This window comes from Aethalodelphis obliquidens, unplaced genomic scaffold (assembly GCF_003676395.1).
Source record: "Aethalodelphis obliquidens isolate GAN/ISIS:26980383/991018 unplaced genomic scaffold, ASM367639v1 scaffold58, whole genome shotgun sequence".
Lineage (NCBI taxonomy): Eukaryota > Metazoa > Chordata > Mammalia > Artiodactyla > Delphinidae > Aethalodelphis > Aethalodelphis obliquidens.
Window position 1 is genome coordinate 5,998,502 of NW_020838002.1, and position 23,012 is coordinate 6,021,513.

Below are 23,012 nucleotides of genomic sequence, written 5' to 3' on the forward strand. Positions count from 1 at the left end.
TATACTTATGATTACAGTTTCATTGTAAACGATACAGATCAAGACTGCCCAAATGAAGAGACATATGGAGTGAGGTCCAGAAGGGACACCAACCCAGAGCTCCTGTCCCTCTCCCTGTGGAATCGGGGTGTTCAGTGGAGCTGAAACCATGCACCTCAGATTGGGACTTGAACCCACATGCCGGGACTCAAACCCGGGCAAAACCCACCGTCTTCCAACTGAGATCACACACCTGGTTTCAGGACTTAATGAAGCTCAGGTTCTTGATGTCTCATGGCAGAAAGAATTCAGTGAGAGACAAAGTGATAGGTAAGAAGTGGATTTATTTAGAAAGAAACACACTACACAGACAGAGTGTGAGCCATCTCAGAAGCTGAGAGCAGCCCCAGGGTATGGGGTTCTCAGTTTTTATAGAGGTGGGTGATTTCATAGGCTAATGAGTGGGAGGAGTATTCCAGCTATTTCAGGAAGGGGTGGGGATTTCCAGGAATTGGGCCACCGCCCACTTTTTGATCCTTATGGTGGGCCTTGGAACTGTCATGGCGCCTGTGGCTGTGTCATTTAGCTTGCTGATGTGTTACAAAGAGCGTATACTGGGCTTCCCTGGTGGCGCAGTGGTTAAGAATCCGCCTGCCAATGCAGGGGACATGGGTTCGAGCCCTGGTCCAGGAAGATCCCACATGCCACGCAGCAACTAAGCCCGTGCGCCACAACTACTGAGCCTGAGCTCTAGAGCCCACGAGCCACAGCTACTGAGCCCACGTGCCACAACTATTGAAGCCTGTGCACCTAGAGCCCATGCTACACAACAAGAGAAGCCACCATAATGAGAAGCCCACGCACCGCAACGAAGAGTAGCCCCTGCTCGCCGCAACTAGAGACAGCCCGCGCGCAGCAACAAAGACCCAACGCAGCCAAAAATAAAAATAAATACATTTAAAAAGAAGAAGAGTGTATACTGAGGCACAACGTCTAGTGTAAGTCGACTTGTCCTCCAGCTTGGATTCATTTGCTTCTAATCAGTTTATGTCATGTCCTCGGGCTATGTCATTCTTTCAAAGGTTGTGCCCTGCCCCCTTCCCTCCTGTTTCAGGTCTTCGGGGTGCCCAGCTTTTATCAGGCACGACTGACTGAATCACTGACCACATATTTCAACTCGATTTCCAGCCCCTCTCCCCTCCTGGGGGTGAGGCTGGCTCAGGGAGACCAACCCTCTAATCTCACGCCTGGTCTCTCTGCCGACCAGCCCCGATCCTGGGTCATCTCACTTCTTAGCATAAATTCAGGTGTGATCCAAGGGGCTCATGAATAATAAGGACGCTCCTATTACTGGGGAAATTCCAAGGATTTAGTATCTCCCCAGCAGGAACAAGAGACAACAGCCAGTCAAATTATTATTCAACAACCTCAAATCCACACCAAGCACAACTCCTACCTCTCTTCAAACAAGGATAAAATCCGTGAACAGGGCCCACTGCTGGCTGGTTTTTGTTTCATTTTTTAAACTTTTTATTATAGAAAATTTCAAACAGAGATAACAATAGAAGGCATAATACAATGAACCCTCCCACCTCCATCACTGTTGCCCTGATTACCCCATTGTGGTTTATTAACTTTTCACTCATACCCCTCCCCTTCCTCCCCCCCCATCCTGAGGCAAAGCCCAGAAGGACATCTCATCTGGCTGAGATTTCTGCATCGAAAGCTTCCTGAGTGGCTGCCACACCCATGGCAGCCTCAAATGGGCTATAGTTCTGCTGAAATCTCAGCCCCCAGGCATCTGGGCGGGGGGCAGCCAGAGGCCCTTGGACACCTCATTTGCTGACTCCAGCATGACAGATAAGGAACACTTTCTACACACACTGCAATGTGTGAATACCACACACAGCTTTATTGCATTCAAAGCTTCTAAGGCATGTCAGCGGGCCTTGGCTCTAGTATTTCTCGTGGGTTTCAGAAGATCTGTGTCTACAGCCCTTATTATCTCTGAAAGAATCAAGTCTTAAAAATATAAGCTCAAGAATATAAGCTTAAATACTCCTAATTATTTAAAATCAATACAGTGGAGCAGAATAAGGTAAGAAATAATGTATCAGTATTATGTATAGATCACAGACCCATTTCAGAGTAATTATAACAGGAGAAGCAATCGATCAGCCCTTGAATAATAATGAACACTTGACCCTGACCTTTCGTTTATCACACCAGAGTGACTGAGACAGCCCCTGATACCTAGGTTGGGAGAGTGTTTTTATGTCTGTGTATCTGGGAAGTTCTGACCCTTCCCCCAGGGTACCAGGGGCATCTAAGGAGGCACCGCCTCCATAATGGGATGTCAAGAGCGGTGAGTGGAGTCATCCGGATGATACCTCCCCATCTGACTTACTTTGCAAAACGGGAAGTCAGATGAACACAAAATTTCCCCCAACTCTAGGACGCTAGTGTCGGGCACCGGCCCCGCAAGTCAAGGGAGGGGACGTAAAGTCTCACCACTGGAAACAGAATGGTTCGGAATGCCCCTCAGTTCACGCAAAGAACCCACACAGGGCTCACCTTGGGTTACCCGCTTGCCTCTCATCAACACAGGGGCTCATGCTTCCCTTTCCTGAGCTGGATGACCGATCATCAGGGAACAGCCCTCTTGGCTGCCCTCATTTCTGCAGAAGAGCCCAAGCAGGACCCGTGGTTTAATCTTCGGCATTCCCCTCTAAACCCAGCTGTTTCCCGAGTATAAACTGGCTTCAAACAAGGCGTTTGTTTCAGGAGATCGATGAAGATGCTTTGGACCATCTCCAAAAGCAGAGAAGAATCAACAAAGAACTTTTCTTCCCAGGAGCAAAGAAAGAAAACTTTTAAAAACCACATTTCAGCTATTGCAGGGGGATCTTCCCTACAAAGATGATTTCTCTCCCAAGGAAGTGGAAGTTCTTGTTGGGAGGTGACACAGATGAACACATCTGTCAGAAATATCAAGTGCTCTGGGCCTGACTAGAGTGCCCTGGGGGCCCAGCACAAGCCTCCAGAAGCACTAACTTGTCAAACATCCATATGGACAGGCCTGGGGTCCCTGTCTCCAGTGGTATTATTATCCTTTTCATACCACAAGGAGCCTGACCTCAGCTCTCCTCTTGGCAAAGCCCAGAGCAGGACACATTTCACCACAAGAGGTTCCATTTCTCTCACTTTGGGGATCAGAACTTACATCCTGACAATATCAGGATATAAGGAGCTTGGGCAATTCCAGCAATCCATTCACTCCCGCCCTGAGTGGACTGGGGTTATTTTCACTGCACAGAAACACTGCAGGAAAAATAGCTCCTTGTGCTGAAGACTGGCAGCTTCTCTCCTCCCTGGTCCTTAAGTCTTCCTGACCCTTTGCCTGGTCAATTCCTACATCTCGAATTGGCTCAAACGAGGAGGAAAGTAGAAAGGGCTAGGGCTGGTGACAGGCCTCGAACTCACACAAGGACCAGTGCTGGGTTGAACGGGAATGTTGCTGTTTCCCATGGATCTGCTAGAAGGCCCTTCTGGCCATAGGTAGTCAGCCCAGCAGGTGACCTAGTATGGTCCCTGAGGTAGCCACACCTGGCCTGTCTGCCTGACAGCGGGCTTAGCCGAACGTTCAACTGTGCTGGCCACGGTGGTATCTCCACCAGCCAGTGCAGGATCTCACAATCCTGGGGAACAGAGGCTGTCACTGAGGAAGGTGATCAGTAAGAAGGCAAGAGGCTCCAATCAGAAGAAAACCTCCAACTGTGAACGCAGTCAGGGTCCCTCTTGCCTGGTGAAGAGCCTTGCCCCAAAGCCTGGGCTAGGGGAAGAAGGCTCTGTAGTTGTAACCAAGGCATCTCTGCTGAGACGCCTTTCATAATACATGAGAGTGGGAGGGGCTTCTAGCCACATGGGACCTGGGTCACCTTGACCCTGAATCACAAATCCAAAACAGGCTGATTCAGATTATGGTTTGAAATCTTAGACTGAAAAGGGTCCTGTTGGACTAAACATTTTAAAACCATGGATGGGGTGTTGAGGTCCAAGACAGAAAGGGAAACAGTGGAGGAAAAGGACATACTTCTTTGGGAAACTCTGGTCTGGGTGGAGACCTGTTGTGCGCAGCTTCCCTCAAGCACAGAAAATAACCAGAGGTCTGAGCATTCACCCCAACTCCCACGTGTAGGTAGTGGAGGGTGAGTAATAATGAAATTCAATGACTTTGGAATGTTTTAAAAAATCTATAGAGTTAAGTAGCTCTGTAGAGAATCATCAAAACTCCAAGATTTGAAGGCTACCCCAGACAGCAGAGAGGCAGACACCAGAGGCCTAAGGAAGAACCCACAGTGGCTATAGATTATGTCCAAGAGCAGAGGGGCACTAAGGACTTCACTCCGCAAAGCCGCACCCGGCCACCGGGCAGCCTGGAGATCTACCAGAACAAGGGGGGCGGTCATCCTGCCTGATGGGCAGCAGAAGGCAGAAAGGCTTCCTCACCCATAACGCAATCACCCCATCCCTTTCCCTGGCCAAACCCATCCTCTTAGCCCATCTCCCTATCCTCCCACCCTCACCAGCTCCCCTCCCATCCTTTCAGCCCTTGGGGACTCTCAGAAACCTCCCTGAGAGCTCCACCTACATACAGCATTTTCACTAGAGTCCCGGGCACTGCACAGGCAGTCAGGCCAAGCGTCCAGAGCCCGCCTACTTGGAGGAGCAGATGGAGAGCGTGGCGCCTGCGGTGAACAGCCAGAAGGCCGGGTACAGAGCTTCAGTAAAGTCCACCTTGTACTTATACAACAAGTGGACCTTGTCAGCCACGGCGAAGAAGATGACAAAGCCATGGTCGCAGTTGAGAAGCACGCCCACTCGCGAGGCCTTTGTGGAGGGCAGGGTTTTCTCCACGTTGTTGTGCCAGGCAGAAATCTTGGTATTGAACCACTCCACGCACCAAGAGGCACTGTTGCGGCCAAGCCGGCTCTCGTGGCCCTGCCGCTCCATGCTGCCATAGCAGACGCCCACCCCACAGAAGTTGTTCTTCTGCAGCTCCACCTCCCAGTAGTGGATCCCTTTCTTGTAGCAGTGCAGGCCCAACACCTGAGAGCAGCATGTGAACCTCTGGGGATGTGGTCGGTAGTTTTGGGGTACGTCAGCCACAGAAGCTACGGTGTAGTCCTTGGACAGAGTCACCTTGTTGTGGGCAGTGTTGTAGTCCAGGACGACTTTAACAGTATCTAAGGGAGCACCAAGGAGTCAGTTACAAGGAGCCCAAAGTGCTCTCACTTTCAATCCTTTTCCTAACTGGTCATATTTATTCATTTGTTTCATCCATCCATTCTATCTAGCCAGGCGGACATTTGTCCATCTCTCTATCCATCAATCCAGCCATCTGTGCATCTATTAGTCACCCATCTCTCTGTCTATTCCTCCATCTAAGACCATTTATTGAGCCCCTGGCTTATGCCAGATTCCATGCAGGATGTACAACCATGAACCAGACACGGTGCCTGGCCTTGTGGAGCTCACACTCCCACAAACAAGGCAAGCCCGTCAGTAATGACAACACTACGGGCCCTGCACTCTGCTAAAGGGCAGGCACACTGCTGGAGGGACACAGCCACGGGGCAACGGCTAAAGGGTGGGGAGAGCACAGGGGAACACTTCACAGGTGGGCTAGAATTGGAGCTGGCGACAGGAAGAGGAAGAGAATTAAACAGAGGAGAGCAGAGGAGGGAGAAAGGCTATGCTCGGCAGAGGGGACAGTGAAGGCAAACGTGGAGTCACGAGGACGGTGGACAGGTGCTGGGACCAGGGAAGGCTGGGCAGCTGGGAGCACAGAGGCCACAGCAGGAGGAGAGGGACACATGGGGCCACAAGTAGAGAGCTAAGCGGTCTAGACTTGAATTGGTTGCAACAGGGAACCAGTCAAGGTCTGGAAGCACACCCATGACCTGAATATACTCCTTGGCTGGGACACGAGCATGGCCTCCCCGCCCTTCCTGCCACACTTCCAGCCAGTTCTGGCAAGTCCGAAGACTGAGCAGAGATGAGTGCTGTCCCCACCCTCCACCTCCTCCCCAGGACACACCCATCTCTGCCCCTCTGCTCACAGGGAACCCTGGACCAGTGGGAGACAGCAGGCAGAGAAGACAATCCCTAGCTTGGGAATTCAGGACTGGGGTTATCTGCCACTCCCTGGCTCGGGGGCTCAGGGAAGGATACTTTGCTCCGGTTTTCCCCCAGGGCAAAATGAATGGCCTGGGAAAATGTCCTCTAAGATCCTAAGTCCCTAGAACTCGCTTCCTCTGCTTACACGGCTGTATCACAGAGCACAGGGGGCCCCACAAATGGGGGGCGGTGGGGGGAGGCGCCGGCCCGAGAACCAGCCATCCACTGCTCCCCACCAAGCCTGCTGTGGCTGTGGGGAAAGGAGGGCCAGAGCGCACTTTGCAGAGAGAGGTTATGGCCACTGCGTGGAAGTGAGCACAAGTGGAGGATGCTCTGTGGGTGAAGCTACGGGCGGGTGGCCCCTAGGCCGGCCTGGAGGAAGGAACTCCCACCACTTCCGGGCTGGAAGCCAGAGGGGAGCAAGTAAGGATGTGACAGAGTAGAGCACAGTGGGTCCTCTAGGGGAGAGGCTGACCAAGCTAGACAGAGGCAAGGGTAAGCAAGCCAGCAGCTACTCACAGTCCAGAAGCTCAGGCCTGGACTTGGCTAGGAAGGTCTCCAGCACCTTGGCCTTGAGAGTCACTGGGGTCAACGGTCTGGCGGGGACTTTGGCCTCAGCTGGATGAAGAAGACAGAGATGTTTTCAGAACAAACTCAGGGTGGGCAGCCCACTGCCCCTGGCCCACCAGAACTCACCCTCCTGGCCAGTTTGTTTGAGATCCACTAAATGTTCTGGGGCTCCGAAGGTGGGAAGCTTGCTGGCTGAGACAAGGATTGGGGCTGAGGGAGGAGACGCATGAGTTGGGGATGTGACAGGGTGACCTGATGGCCTATACTCCCTGCCACGCTGATTCTCAAGAGCTGCTTCCACAAACACACACCTGGACAGCCACGGCGACACAAATGAGTCCAGACAGGGCAACACTCATCCTATTGGTCTTATGCATTTACACTTGCCGCCTCCAAGCCCAGGCCTGGCTGCCAGCACGGGACACAGTCACAGAGCCCAGACCCCCGAACCCCATGTCTCAGCCTTCCCTGCTGGCATTCAGTTCTACACTCAGGCACTCAAGAAACAAAGAGATGCAGAAATGCGTAACTTACCAGGTTTCTTGGGTTTCTTTTCTTCTTCTGAAAAAGAAAATTTTCAGAATTAACATATTTTAAACACAATGACCCTTTCAAAACACCATAATAGCAATCAATGCACTAATGTGACCCACGCAAATAAAGCTAGGATGTTTTAAACTCGAAAAATATACGGGGTCAACAGGCAAATCAATCTACGGTGATAGAAGCCTGAATCATGGTTTTGGTAGGGAGGGGGCTCACTAATAAGCAGCAGGAACGAATTTCCTGGAATAATGGAAATCTTTATCCTGATCTGGGTAATGGTAACACAGATGTGTGCATTTGTCAAAATTAATCTAACTGTACTTTTAAGATATGGGCATTTTACTGTAGTATTAAATTATATCTCCACAGAAGAAAAAATGCAAAAACAAACACAAAAAAAGACCCACATAGGGAGCCGGCCAAAAAAATGTGCTTGCCAAGTATCACGACAGTCTTTAGAAAGTATCACGAGTGTGTGCCTGTGGGAACTGAGTTTAGCTAAAACACCCGTCCGCAAAGCGTGGTCCCCAAACCAGTAGCATCAGCATCACCTGGGAAGCTGTAGGGATGCAAATTCTCAGACCCACCCAGACCAGCTGAAACTGAGAGTCTGGGGGTGAGGCTCAGAAGTCTGTCTCTTACAAGCCCCTGGGATTGCGATGAGGGCTCAAGTTTGAGCAGGCTAGAAGATTTCAGGTTCCCTTTCTGCCACCTTCCCCACCACTGAAATGACAAGGGGGGTTTTGGATCTCATCCCTGCCTGCCTGCAGGATCCTGTACATTCCAGACCAGCCCTGCTCTCTCCCCTCCCTGGTCCCACATGCCCCACTGGCTCCCCGTTCCTCCCGCTTCAGAGCCGTATTTCTCGGGAGTCGTTCGCACTCTTCCCATCTCCCCCCTGCTCCTCTCCTGCCCACTGCCACTGGACCAGCATCTTGGCAGGACCCCGGGCTATGACCTTGGCCTCAGGCAAAGGGCCCCCTCCCCAGTCATCACGATTCTTAGAAGCCTCATCCACAGTGATGAGCCTACCCCTTCCTTGCCTGTTTCCCCGCCTCAGCCCCCCACAGCTCACTCACGTGAAGCGCGGGGCTTATGAAGTGGGGCAGCGGGAAGGAGGCTTTCAGGAGCTGTGCCTTGAGAAGGCCACAGGTTTACAGTACCTCCCTCTTCACACAAGGTGCCCTTCCACGTTTTCAGGCTCCGCTGATGGCTCCCTCCTCACCTGTCCCAGGCATCCCAGTCCCCGACCCCATTCCACTCAGGAACTGGTACCACACATTTGTCTGCCAAAGACAACCACTAAACACTAACACCAAGCAAACAACAACAAAAACCAGCCCGGAGTTCTCTCATCCCAACCACCCAATAGGGGGCAGCCCTCCTCCGTCCTCACTGACTTTTTGGCCAACGGTTCGGTGACATATGCCCGTCCTTTAGAGAGCTTTCACCATCAGTGTCCCATGTGAACCTCACACAATAATCCCATGAGGTGGACATCATTATGGTCCAAATTTGACAGATGAGGAAACTGAGGACCATTCTTCACCCCAGCCCCATCTCAACAAGGTGATTTTGCCCCCAAGGGGGAGCAAAAATTGATTCTTAGGAGGTGAGGGGGAGAGAAGGATGGAAAAAACTTGTTCTTTTTATGTATAAAAGCACAGTATATAAACAGATATATCGTATGTGCGGTATTAAAATTTCATGGATGGGGGTGATTAGGAAAATAATTTCTAAAAGGGCCTGAGAGGTAAGAGCAAAGGAGGGCAACAGGGAAAAAAGGTTGAAGAGCTCTGCGATGGCAGAAACACATCCCAACCCGAGGCTGAACGGCACTGGGCTACGGTGAGGCTCAGCCTCTGCTCAGGGGGTCACCCCAAATGCCAGAACTCGGGCATCGTAAGTATTTCTCAAGACAAGCCAGCTTCGGTCATCTTGCCGTTCCAGGCAGTCAGAATATCCAGTGCTGATGGCCGGTCCTCCCGCGTGCCCCAGCAGGGCTCCTGCAACAGTCCTGCCACCTCCCCTCAGTGGGGTCAGGCAGCACTTGCCTCCAGGTGCGCCCGGGCCCCGCGGAGCCTGGGATGGGCTGTGCCCCACTGAAAGGAGCCGTGACGCCTGCCAGTGCCTCAGCCCGAGCACCGCCTGCCACAGTCGCTGCTGCCCCAGGGACAGAGGTGGGCTTACTTTACTTACTTGGGATCTTCTTCACAGGCCGTGGGGGTTTCGGCACGTGCGTCAGGTCATGTCCTCCAGGGCCCCCTGTGCCAAAGAAGAAGAGGGTAGTCTATGCGGCTCTTCCGAACCAAGCCTAGGAGCCAGCCCCGCGGTCGGCAGGCGGGGAGAGGCTTACAAAGTTGATTTCCGCTGACCTTCCCCATCCGATCACTTACAAGCACTAGAAACAAGATAACTGAAAGACAAATTCGGTGTGTTCCCTCTTTTCTCTGCCTTAACATGCAGCCAGGGTGGAGTCTTTCCTCCACCAGCACCCAGCTCCATGACCTCTGAACCGTCCGTGAGCTTTGGTTTCTTCCGACGTATGACGGGGCTGACTCTCCTCGCTCGTGGTGGTGAGATCAAGATGTCTGGCATGTCGTGGTAGCTCCTTTCCCTCTGGTTCCTCTCACCCCTCCGTCCCCAGACCAGTGATCACTGACATAGCAGGAAAACAAGTATGCAGGGCTAATCCATCAGTGGCTTTCCCCTCTGTGCCAGGCGCTGGGGAGAGTGCTGGATGAAAACAGACCCAGCCCCTGCCCTCACTGATCACAGTCTGGTGAATGGCAAGGAAGAGTAAAATGACAGATGCGCTAAGGGCCCCGAGGGATGATAAGGACCCGGCAACCTGGTCTGAGGAGGAGGAGTGGCAACAGGGGAGGTTTGCTGAGAAATGGAATGTTTCAACTGACCTCTGAAGGGTGACAGGAGTCACCTGGTGAAGATGTTGGAGTCTGAGCCCTCTAGGCAGTGGGGGAGCATGTACAAAGGCCCTGTGGCAGGAAGCTTAACATTTTTTTTTTTTTAAGCTTAACATATTTGAAGAATTGTAGAGTGTAGAGGGATGTATGGGAGGAGGGAGTAACTTCAGGGCTAAAGAGACAGACGGGGCCTGACCAGGCAGGGGTTGACAGCCAGGGTCAAGAGTCTGGTCTGCAATCTAAAAGCAACGGAAAGTCTCTGAACAGGAGGCAGGGGAGAAGGTGCCAAGAAATCAGATTTGCATCCTGAAAAGCTCTCTCCAGCTGCAACAGGAGTGGATGCAGAGGGACTCATTAGGAAGCTGCCACGGGTGATTGCAATGGACAGCAGGTGACTGGTGGCTGGCAGTGAAATCAGCGGACTGAAGCACGAGATATTTAAGAAGCAAAATCTGACAATGGGTTGGATATAAGTGGAAGGGCAGGGGGTATCAAGGAGTTCCATGTTTCTCTGACCCCCAAACTAGCCACTTCCCTACCAAATAACACTGACAACCCAGAATCCATTCAGCCCATCTGAGCCAACCTCAGACTCACAAAAAAAAGCCTATCTAGAAAGACCCTTCACAACATCCAGCCCCCAAAAATATTTTAGGAAGGACAGCTACAATCTCAGGAAGAGGCAAAAACTCCCCACTACCTCCTAGATGGAGGGCAAATGTTTTATAACCCCCGAAACTCAAGCCCCAATGCTCCAGTTCAAGATTTCTCTCCCACCCCAAAACACTGAGGGGACACATCCCATTTCAGGGGTCCCAGTGGAAAGCATAGGAGGTTGCTAATAGTTACCTGGGATGATGAGCTCCTCAGGCTTCTTGTCCTGGAGCTGTCTGAGGTACTGCTTCAGCTCATTTTTGAGCTCAGAGGTGCCCTGACAGACACCCTTTATCAGCTCGTGATTCAGCTCCACCTTGGGGACATAGACTGGCTTCGTTGTGATTCCTTGCAGTTTTGCTGCTTTCTGCAACAAGCCAGGGGGTTAGTTCAGGCAGCTCTGGTGAAGCCAGGGCCTGGGCTCAGGCCTCATGAACCCCAGAAGGAGCTTCCCTGTGCCCATGGGCACTAAGTCTAATCAGCCTCTCAAATTAGAGCCAGAGGTCACTGGGGGTTAAAGTGCCACTTCAAGACACAGCGATCTGGAGCTGGAAGGGCCCTCAGAGGTCCCTCACCTTACAAACGGGAAAACCGAAGTCAAAAATGACAAGTGTCTTGCCAGGACCTCTGCCAATTCGTGGCAGGGACAAAGCTGGGACCCAGATCTCCTGACCCCCACGGACAATGCTCTTTCCACCCCTCCAGCTGTGGCTGAAGAAGTACAGGAGACTCATCACCATCTCCATCCCGCAAGGACCAGCTCTGAACACATGTCCTGCAAACAGACAGGAATGCCTGGAAGGCTGCAGGATTCAGCCACACATCCAACGAAAAAGCAGGATCTTACAGAAGGTTCCAGGCCTGGGGACCAAATCACGTCATACAGCATCCAGAGGACCAGATGTGGACTCGGAATCCTTCTGTGGGAGCTCAAGGCGGCTAGGCCAGCAAACGGGAAAGAGCACGTGAGATGAAACTTAATGCCATCCAGCCTAGGTGTGGCTAGAAGACTCTGAACAGAGAAGAGAAGGTTGCCAGGCACTCCTGTCCCTCCTCAGGACCTGAACATGGAACCTGGGCCTTGGACGTGTCAAAGCAGCACGTCACCCAATCAACGGGCCACCCCAGAACATCTGCCGCGTGCCAGACACTCTGCCGTGCACTGGACATGCCAGGAGGGTGAAGGGCCCCGCCCGAAAAGAGCTGAGAGCGTTTTTTTTTCTTTTTCTTTTTTTTTTTGGCCACACTGTGCGGCATGTGGGATCTTAGTTCCCTGACCAGGGATTGAACCCACACCCCATGCGTTGGGAGCATGGAGTCTTAACCACTGGACCACCAGGCAGGTCCCCTGACAGCCTTTTAAACAGACATGAAAACAAGCACATCTAAAACAACGTTGTCGAGGGCAAGAGCAGAGGCAGGTAACATGCTCCGGATCGCCAGCAATGGCAGAATAACGGGATCTGAGGACAAAGGACAGGGTTTACTAGGCAGAGGCCAGCCACGGCATTCCCTCCCAATGCCCGGCGCATCTGAGGAGTGCTCTGCTGTGGTTAGAGCACAGGGCATGGGCAGGGGGTGGCTGGCAAAGGCAGGCTGGTCACCAAGGTCCTGTGGGAATGTGAAATCAGAAAGGGCGGGGGGTGGTGCCTGTGCTTTAGAGAGACACTTCCAGGGGCCGTGCAGAGGCAGGATGGAGGCAAGCGGTGGAGGCCTATGCAGTAGGCAGCATGCTAAGATGGCCCCCAAGACTCCTGCCTGCCCCGGGCACACATCCTATACATCCTCTCCTCCTGAGTATGAGCATGACACTGAGTATGAAAGGATATTACTCCATGGTTAGGTTACATTACATGGGAAAACTGAAGGAATACTGAGATGTAAGTAAGATCCCGAATCTGTTGGTTTTGAGTTAATCAAAAAGATGATTCTCCCAGGTGGGCCTCACTCAATCAGGTAAAAGTCCTTAAAAAAGGAAATGGGCTTTCGGGGAGGGAGAAATTCTCTGCCGGTTTTGAAGAAGCCGGCTGCCAACTCGAAAGAGGGCCACACGGCGAGGAATCACAGCAGCCTCTAGGAACTGCGGATGGCCCCTGCTGACAGCCAGCAAGGACATGGGGACCCCCGTCCTGCATTACAGGGGACTGAATTCTGCCAACAAGAATGTGAGCTTGGAAGACAACCTTGAGCTCCAAAAGGAATGTAGCCTGGTGAGACCTCAGCCATGCCCTGAGCCACAGGAAGTGTGAGGTAACAGATAGATGTTCTTCTAAGCCACTCAGTTTGTGGTAAGTTGTCATGAAATGTAGAAAACTAACACAGCATGTGTCTCAGGGATGCTTCCCATGACCTCATACAGCCTCAGCTCCTCGAGGGCCCCAACGCACCCACAGTCAACGTCATGACGCTAGGCAGAGAGAGTATTCAACGCCCTCATCTTGACCCACCTCCAGAAACTCATACTCGTCCCCCTTAGTCAGGGCAAGTTCAATCTCTTCCTTCAGGGTCTGGATCTCACTCTTCTTCTTGAGGAGGATCTGATAAATGTTGTCGAACTTGCTGTGGACCCTCTTCTCCTCTTCCTTTATCTTTCGTGTGGAGTTGGCCTCTGAGGCATCAATGAGAGCCTTCATTTCCATGTATTCTTGTCTAAGCTGGTCCATCTTCCTGTGTGCAACCTCCTGAGAAGCCAAAACAAGAGGGCATCCATCAGACTGGCAAAAAAGCTAAGCCTGAGACACGGAGCGCCAGGAGCTCTTACCTATACTTCCTGGGAATACAAAGGGATGCAACCACTTTGGAGAGCAAGATCTGGTGTATCTGAAGGTGCTCATACCCTTTGACCCAGCAACTCAGTCTAGGAATATACTCTAGAAAAAATCTGGGGACTTCCCTGGTGGCGCAGTGGATAAGACCCCGTGCCCCCAATGCAGGGGGCCTGCGTTCAATCCCTGGTCAGGGAACTAGATCCCACATGCATGCTGGAACTAAGAGTTCTCATGCCACCACTAAGAAGCCCGCGAACCGTAAGTAAGGAGCCCACGTACCGCAACTAAGGAGCTGGCGAGCCACAACTAAGGAGTCCTGGAGCTGCAACTAAGGAGCCCACCTGCAGCCACTAAGACCCCGTGCAACCAAGTAAATAAATAAAGAAAAAAATCTCAGAACCTGCCCAAGAGACACACAAGAATGCTCTAAGCAGCACTGTTTGAATTAGCAAAACCCTGGAAACAACCTGAATGTCTATCAATAGAAGACGGAAAATTCTTCACAGGATGGAATATTAAACAGTAATAAGGGAAAAACAACTTGTAGAAGAAGACATACAGTATGATGCTCCTTCCATAAAGGTTAGAAACAAACAGAATGGTAGTATTTATTGCCACAGGAATACATTACATACATATTACAAGTATAAAGAAACACATGGGAATGGATAAATTCAGGATAGTGGTTACTTCTGGAAGAGAGGAAAGGGGATATAAAAAGGGAGAAGCAAAGCAGGGGCTTCATCTTCCATGGCGATATTTTATTTCTTAAGCTGGAAAGCAGTTCATGAGTAATTTTTTAAAGGGTATGAGGCTGCTCTAGAAAATTTCCTCTAGAACTGCGCTTTCTAATACCATAGCTACTTGCTACCTGTAGCTACAGAGCATTTGAACTACGGCTAGTCCAAGTTAAGATGTGCTACAAGTGTAAAATAAAAGGAATTTGAAATATCTCATTAATACTTTATACTGATTAAAATAATACTTTGGATATACTGAGTTAAATAAAATATATGATTAAAATTAATTTCATGTGTTATTCAAATTAGAGTTATACACAGTATAAGGCTCACTTTATATTTCTAGCGGACAGCACTGCTCTAGAAGCTGCAGTTGCGCTTTACATGTTGGGAAACCTCAATAGCTCAGAATCAAACGTGACAGAAACACACATAAGAGGAACAGGAAGACTGGAACTCAATTATCTCTTTTTCTTTCTTTTTTGGCCACACTGCGCAGCACATGGCATCTTAGTTCCCCGACCGGGGATTGAACCCGTGCCCCCTGCAGTGGAAGCACGGAGTCTTAACCACTGGACCACCAGGGAAGTCTCGGGAATTCAATTCTTTCTTTAACCAACACTTTACCCTGCCACCTCCGATGTGACTACCAATGTCCCTGAGTATTCATCCTCCTCCTGCTCCCGTCAATAAGAGAACACCCCTGGAGTTTAGACCGGCACGTGGCAGCCCAGCCGCAGACTACATTTCCCAGCATCCCCTGCAGCTGGGCTTGGTCATGTGACTAAGCTGCTCACAACAGGAGCAAAAGTGATAACGGCAACACTCTCCTTCCCCCTTCTCACAGGCTAGAGCAAAGATGTAATGGTGACCCAGCTGCAACCACAGAGATGAGGAAGGGCAGTAAAAAGGAAAGATCCTGAACTCTGAAGGATCACATGGAGCAGAGCCATCCCAGTAGCCTGGGTTGCTCAGGTCCCACTAGCCTGGGTTCCTCACCTGAACTGTCACAGGGAGCAAAATAAACGGCTATCTTCTTTAAACCTCTGATTTTGAGGGGTATCTCTGTTACAGCAGTTTAGCCTGCCCCCCCCACTGATACAGGTATTTTCATGTGCATCCTTTCATTTAAGCCTCATAACTCACCTCTGGAAAGAAGTTGTGATTGCTTCAAAACTAAGGCTCAGAGATCTGCCAACACAGGCTAGTATTCTAACCCACATTTCATCCAATTAAGCCACAGCTGTGGCAATAAAACTGAATGCTGCAGCTCCAGACCAGAATGCTTAAAAATCAAATCTTCTTTCAATGTAAAAGCATTGTAACCTTATAAAAACTGTAAAAAAAACTAGAGGGAAAAAAATATCCCTAATTCTACCACTCCAACACTTGCACTACTATTCCTTTATTATATTTCCTTCCAGTCTTTTTTCCTATACTTCCTGTAATGGGTTGAATGGCAGCCCCCCAAAAGATATGTCCACGTTTCGGAACTTACTTAGAAAATGAGTCTTTGCAGATGTAATTAAGGTAGGAATCTTGAGATGAGATCATCCTGGATTACCCAGGTGAGCTCTAATCCGATAGCAAGTGTCCTTATTAGAGACAAAAGAGGAGAAGACAGAGGAGGCCGTGTGAAGATAGGGACAGAGATTGGAGTGATGCAGCCACCAGCCAAGGAATGCCTGAGCCACGAGAGGCTGGAAGAGGCGAGGAAGGATTCTTCCCCAGAACCTTCGGAAAGAGTGTGGCCCTGTCGACACTTTGAATTGGGACTTCTGGCCTCCAGAACTGTGGGAGACCACATTTCTGTGGTTGTAAGCCCCGTCTGCAGTAACTTGTTACAGTCGCCCTAGAAACAAATACACTTTTTAAAAATAAATAGATGCAACTTTTACTTCCTGTTTTTCTCCCCCTTAAATCATAACCACTTTTTATATGACTATATTTTAACCCTAATTTTTAATGGTTGGGCTTGTAGGTAGGCTTTGAGTCTGTGAAGGATCTCTCTGGGCACATAGCTTTTTGCATGTTCTGCAAGGCTGAAGTTGAATTCTGACACTGTGAGTGAACCTGGCACAAGCCTTGTCCTCCCCAGAGGTGAAGGGAGGCTCCAGGGCCAGGCTGGTGGCGGGGAGCCCTGTCACTCACCCGCACGTCCTGCTGCCTGGCTCTCACGTCCTCCAGTGCTCTTGACGCCCCGTTGATCTGACTGTACATGACAGTCAGTTTATGCCTCAGCTTGTTCTGCAGAGAAAACAAACCGAGTGAGAAAATACCCCATCCAGCCCCCCACCAGCACCCAACACCAGCGACTGCCCTCAAGTCTATCCCACAGGTGTTTCCACCACCCCAAGTCTCATCTGCTTGTAGCTTTTTTTTTATTAAGTTTGTTTTTTTTGATGTGGACCATTTTTAAAGTCTTTATTGAATTCGTTACAATATGGCTTCTGTTTTATGTTTTGGTTTTTTGGCCACGAGGCATGTGGCATCTTAGCTCCCTGACCAGGGATCAAACCCGCACCCTCTGTACTGAAAGGTGAAGTCTTAACCACTGGACAGCCAGGAAAGTCCCTGCTTGTAGCTTTTTGAAGCATTCTCATATTTACTGCCTCCCTTCATCCTTTCAGGGGAACTGGACAGTAAAGAAGTTACAAGGATAGGATTTGGAGCCAGATGGACAAGACTCAATACCCAGGCTCTCCAGCTGTCTCTCACTTGTTTCTTTGGCCATGAAATAGATATCAACGCAACTGTTCCCACCCCACAGGGCTAGTAGGAGAATTAACTGAAGCAGGGTTAAGTCCTCAGCATAGTGCCTGGATCTTAGTCAGGACAAATGGCCTTAGTAAATTTCAGCTTGATTATGCGCTTCTTCACTAGCACCCATTTTATAGATGATGAAACTGAGGCAAAGAGGACAGCAAGGTGGTCAAGCTCACACAGACAGAACGAGCTGGGGCAGCTGCTTCAGAAAGTGGCAGGCGGGGTTGTACAAACCAAGCCTCCCACTGCAAACAACCAGAAAAGCAGACAGAATATTGGGGGAGGGGGGATCTATTAAAAACCAGTGGGGAGCTAAGAAAGCAGGGAAGGATTATGTAATTAAGATCCAGAAGAAGGAAACCCAGAGAGATAAGCCTGGCATCGGGGGTTGTTCTCCCAGATCCATCTGCCAGTTCCGGAAGACAGCTGGGAGGGCCTCTGTCAGCCTCGGAGAGGCAGGTGGACAAAGATCAGAGTCCAAGGCTCACTTGATAAGCCCCACAGGCAGGGACCTCCAAGGGCTAAACCCTAGGAATAGGGACAAACCAGCAGTAAACCAGCCATCGACAGTTCAGTCCCTGAAACTGAACTAAGGTGATTCAGAATTGCTAGGCCCCTAGCCTTCAGATACAAAGGTAAATTATGCCCAGTGGAAGCTAATATCACCCAAGGCCTCTTAGTATTGCCATAAATTTTCATAGTCAATGTCCAATTTCACCCTACTCAGGTGAAATGTTGGGGCATAGAAATGGGTAGGAAAATCACCACCACCACTACCATAATGGAAGCTAGTGTTTATCATGTACTTACTCCCAGCCAGGCATTGTTCTAGTGCTTTCCATGTATTAACTATGTAAAGCTAAAAGCAACACTAGGAGGTAGAGGGTTATCCCCCCTTTACAGATGAGGTCACTGAAGCACAGAGTAATTAAGTGGCTTGCCCTAGGTCACATCGCCATTAACTAGTGTTACAAGATCCTGGTGTTACAATTACAGACTTGTGTCCAAACTGAGCACACAGGAAAATTCTAGAAAAAAATGTATGTCCCCTAACTAGCTGGCTCAACAATACTCTGGCCCTCCCTTCCTCTTCCCTGCCTCTCCCACTCCACCACTGACCTTGACTCTGGATTTGAACAACCCAGAGAGAGTCACATGGAAAGGCTAGAAGCAGAGACCAAGGCCACACTAACTCAACCCCAAAAGCCCAAGTCACTGATAGCGTTTCAGATGGGACCTCTGTGACAATGCCCTTTGACCTGGTCTCTAACAGTGGCCAAGATGAACTGTGGGCCAAAGGCAGAAGGCCAGGCCCGGGCAGATCTGGCCTCACAGGTCTCAGAGCTGGAAGAGACCTCAGAATACCTGGGGGCTGCCAGATGTTTCACCTCCAAGACTCACTCTTAGTAGTACACCCCTGAACCCTATATTCTGAAAGATTTTACCCACTATTAATCAAATGCATACAACAGTCCCCTGATGGTAGAGAGGGGCCCACAGGGCTATAGATGACGAAAGGAAAGCCACCCAAGGACTTTGACAGCAGCGACAATCCCCTAATCAAGGGTAGAGAACCTTTCGAAGTTCTGAGGATCCCTTCACAGACTGGGGACCTGGGTCCTCCACGTGGGAGGCACCGGAGTCCTGAGTCCACCCCACACCAGTGACCGGGCCAAGCTGGGCTGGCTCTGCCACCAGTACTGGCCAGCAGCAGGGCTGGAAAAGGAGACAGGTTAAAGGACTGAGCAAGCCAGGACAACGAGGGGAAGGGGAGAGATGGCAGGAAAGCCTTGTTAAAAGGATTAAAAAGCCCAGTGTGTCTGGCATACAAATAATCTGAGCGCAGACTCCAGCTCCAGGCCCTGGAGGCTGAGAGGGAGCTGGGGCTCCAGACCAGGCGGAAATGGTCCTTCTGCCCCTACTTGCCTTCAGCCTCCTGGATAAGAACTTCTAGAAGGGTCTTTCGATAGGAGCCAGGCTGCCCTAGTCCTCAGAGCCATGCATCCTGAGGCAAAGAAGATCTGGGCAGCCTAACCCCCTCCATGCAGCAAACCCTCCTCCGGGAATTTCTGAGTAACAGAAATGATAGCGGCACGTCTGTGGAGCATTAGCGAACTGTAAAACGCCATTTACGGAACACCTCATTTAATCTTCCCAATAACCTTCTGAGATAGGTACTATTATTGTGCCCCTTTTTTGAGTTCCTAGCTAGGAAGCAGAGCCAGAATTCAAACCCAAATCTCAACATCCAGCTCTGGTCAGAGCCTGTGTCAACCAGCCTGACCCTGGGGCCTGCCTACGAGGCACTTCCCACACAATTCATCCCTCCGGAGCCTCCTGGTCACCCTTGGAGGTGGGGAGGGAATGCTATTAATCCCATTTTACGGATGAAGATAAGGTTCAGAGAACTCAGTGACTTGCCCTGAACCACAGCGGATGCGGATGCGGGGCAGAGCAGGGCTCCAGCCTCCGCAGGCCAGGCAGGTTCCTTCCTGCAACAGGTAGAGACCCAGGTAGTCTGGGCCTGAGATGGTGGTACCTCCAAAGTCAACTGTCAGGCACTGCCTGAGGTCTGACTTCTGGGACTCAGGGAGGAAGTACACAGAAACCCAGCTCAGACTGGAGAAGCAGACCAGGCCAGGGAGGAGCCGTGCCCGGACGGGAGCAAAGCCTTCACCCTGGCCCTGGCGCCACTGCAAACCTCCCACAGGCCTCCCATCTCCTTTGATGATACGAGGACAGCCCTTGTTCTCCCGGACAGCACTGCCGGAGTGAAAGGAAATCAGGCTTCACTCCGGAGCTCAGACGGATACAATGAAAGGTAGTTAGACCACACCTTTTCAGCCTCTGCCTGGAGTCCACAGGGGGAAATTATGATCCCCAAACCACTGAAATCATCACAGACCCAGAAGGCCCCTTAGGAATGAATCCACCCAGCCCCACCTCCTCACTTTACTGATGAGGGCCAGTCCTGTGCTTTAAAGCGGCACAGGAAGTATATAGGGCGCTACGGTGCAGGAGTCTGGCTGTGCATCCTGTCCAGGGATTCCTGGGACTCTGCCCCCCCCCCCCCCCCTAACTGTCCTCCCTGGTCGCTGGAAGTCTCTGGCTCACCAAAGGCTTTTTCTCACATGACCTCAGGAATGTCCTATGCTCTGAACTCCGTGGACTTGGCTTTGAGGCTGGTCCATAGGGAGAAACAGCACATGTGGAGCCAGACCAGCTGGGGGCCCAATGCCCACTTGGCCACTTGGGCTAGCTCAGGTTAAATTAACTTCTCTGAACCTCCATTTCCTCAGCTGTAAATAACTAATTATACCCACCTCCCGGGTGCTACCCGGATTTATTGAGAGAACAGAGGTAACCTCTAGCGCTCATATCTGATGTTCAAAACCCTGTACTAACCATGTCAGACAAGTGCTAGGCTTAAGGCAAGCAATGTCCCTCCGTATAATGGGTGAGAGGGGTGGGGGCAGAGAAGGTGGACCAGGAATGATCCAGAAGGGCTGTATGTTCTCCCAGCCCCTTTCTACCTGGACCCTGGGGATGCCCCTGCCCTGATCTCAGGCCCAGCGAGGCCCATCCCCCGCACCCAGGTGATCCAAGTAGGCCAAGATGCCCACAGTGGTGCCCTCCGCACAACCCAGCAGGCCCAGGCTGCCCCTCCGGGCCCTCATCCGCCAGCCCCTACCTCCAGGTCAGTGCTGGCCTGACTCAGGGGCGCAGGCGAGCAGGTCTTGTGCTCCACCACGCAGATGTGGCAGATGCACTCGCCGTGCTCAGGGCAGAAGAAGTCCCGCAGCCGGTTGTGCTGGGGGCACTTGCGGCGCATCAGGTCACGGATGGGCGGCTGCAGCGGGTGGTCCCGGAAGGCGGGGCTGTCGAGATGCGGCCGCAGGTGCTCCTGGCAGAAGGAGACCGTGCACACCAGGCACGTCTTGACGGCGGCCGCCTTCAGGCAGTGGTCGCAAGGCACCTGGTCGGCCTGGTTGGGGGCGGCGGCCCGGGTGGGCGGCGTCCAGTCGTCGGGGAGCTCGGGACGGACCTGCTCGGCCTGCAGGAACTGCTCCACCACCGCACACAGCACCGTGTTCTTGTGCAGCTGTGGCCGCGTCTGGAAGCCGGTGCGGCACTGCGGGCATAGGTACGGCGGGCCCTGGACGGCCCACGTCTGGTCCAGGCACGACCCGCAGAAGTTGTGGCCGCAGGGCGTGGTGACCGGCCCCTTGAAGGGCTCCAGGCAGATGGAGCACGACAGCTCCTCGGCCAGGGGGCACAGCTCCGCCATGGCGCTCCTGGGGGAACCCGACGGGACGCGCTGGAACCGCGGCCGCGACTGCTGCACTATCGCCCGGAGGCCGCCAAGGAAACGAAACTGATCTGCGGGAGGGGCGGTCCCCGGGCCTTTCGGGAAGTCACGTGGGGCAGGCGGGGAGCGTGGGGGGTGGGGCGGGCCGCGCGGGTCCCCCGGGGTTGCTGACGTGCGAGTTGCGAGGTTCGTACCCCGGTGGTTTCCGGGGGTTGGGTGCGGGGCGCTGGGCTCGGGGTTTCAGACGAGCCTCTCGACCACCAGGGGGTTCTTGCGGCCACTCTGCGGATGAGGAAACTGACGCCTCGAGTGGTGAACCCCGGATCCCGGGAGTGAGGGGACTACTGCACAGAAGCCCCTGCAGCAGGTACCTTCCTTCGGAGAACTCATCCGGACAGGAGTTGTCCGCACCGCCCCCGCGAGCAAGGCTGTCTTATCAGGACAGGGTCTTAAAAAAATAACTGCAGGAACAGTAAACGACTGACTGCCTTTTTTTTTTTTTTTTAAATCCTTCCTTTCTCTTCCCTGGTCCTGGGCGCTGGCGTATCGGCTTACAATCTCTGCAGCCTGGAGCCCATGGTCACACACCCACACGCTCAGGCTTAAACTTGGTGATTTCTTTCCATGCCGCCGATATAACATGCTTTTTATTTTATTTTATTTTCCATTTCTACTTTACTGGAGTTCGGATTCATCCCAGTTTAACAAAGTTTTCCTCTCACACACATACATACACACTTGCCCGTGCACACACACACACACAAATATAATTTTGAAACATTTTTCTCAAAATTGTTTATTTAGGTTTATTTTCTTTCATTTATTTTTAGCTTTGTTTCCCTCCCTGCTCTGGCCTGGGTGCAGGTAAAGTGGGTGTACAATAAGGGAGAAGTGTTCAAGAGAGGGGATGGGGAGCGAAGAGAAAGTGTTTTGGGAGGAAGAAGCTGGAGTTTGCTTTGGGGATAGGGTGGGCAGCAAAAAGGAGGACAAGGTAAATGTTAATAGTGATCACTACAATTTATTGGGCACCTGCTGGGTGCTAGACAAGTCATAGATATCCTTATAATCTCTTACAATCCTTGTAAGCACTACAAGACAGAAGTCATTATATCATTTTACAGATGAGGGTCACGTATTTTATACAAAATAGGACTAGGATACTAGCTCAGGATTGCTTTATTTAATATTCTAATTCCCGCTTTTCCTGTAGTAATAGTAACAGTAATAGTAATTACTATAGTAATATAATAATAGTAATTCTATTCCTCCAGGACTCTTTACCCATTTCTTCTCTTTCATATTGCGTTGTTATTTCCATGAGAAGAAGGAAGACAGAAGAATGAGGAGGGTAGGAAATTAAGATTTATGTATTTAGCTATTTAGTACCTCATTTAATTCTCCCACTAAATCTTTGCGGTATAGTTATCTCATGGCACAAATGAGAAAACTGAGACTTAGAGAAACTAAATAACTTGCCTAAGGTAATGGTTATTGGCATCCAGACTATCTGATTCCAGAAGCAAAGCATTTCCTACTATAAAATGCTGCCCCGCCTCCATGGGGAGCAGTTTCCAGG

General features: G+C 51.1%; 1 protein-coding gene across 3 annotated transcripts; it reads right to left on the reverse strand.

Annotated features, from left to right (window-relative positions):
* Positions 1-1,318: 1,318 nt before the first annotated feature.
* TRIM25 (tripartite motif containing 25) lies at positions 1,319-21,492 on the reverse strand. 3 transcript variants are annotated; one of them, XM_027087128.1, is made up of 9 exons: positions 20,819-21,492; positions 16,513-16,608; positions 13,301-13,534; positions 11,049-11,220; positions 9,475-9,540; positions 7,264-7,290; positions 6,856-6,921; positions 6,679-6,777; positions 1,319-5,225 (listed from the first exon to the last, which is right to left on the reverse strand). In XM_027087128.1, exons 1-9 carry the CDS (start codon positions 21,413-21,415, stop codon positions 4,696-4,698), a joined length of 1,887 nt encoding a protein of 628 aa, XP_026942929.1. In that variant the 5' UTR covers positions 21,416-21,492; the 3' UTR covers positions 1,319-4,695. The 3 variants fall into 3 exon arrangements, with proteins under 3 accessions (XP_026942929.1, XP_026942928.1, XP_026942930.1); XM_027087127.1 differs by having other exon boundaries at positions 6,856-6,939; XM_027087129.1 differs by lacking the exon at positions 6,856-6,921.
* Positions 21,493-23,012: the final 1,520 nt, after the last annotated feature.

Coding starts and splice junctions, on each gene's coding strand:
- TRIM25 (XM_027087127.1), bottom strand. CDS start 21,415: ATGGCGGAGCTGTGCCCCCTGGCCGAGGAGCTGTCGTGCTCCATCTGC. Junction 16,609..20,818: donor AGGCCAGCACTGACCTGGAG/GTAGGGGCTGGC, acceptor TTTTCTCTGCAG/AACAAGCTGAGGCATAAACT. Junction 6,940..7,263: donor AAAGAAACCCAAGAAACCTG/GTAAGTTACGCA, acceptor CTCCTCCCTCAG/CCCCAATCCTTGTCTCAGCC.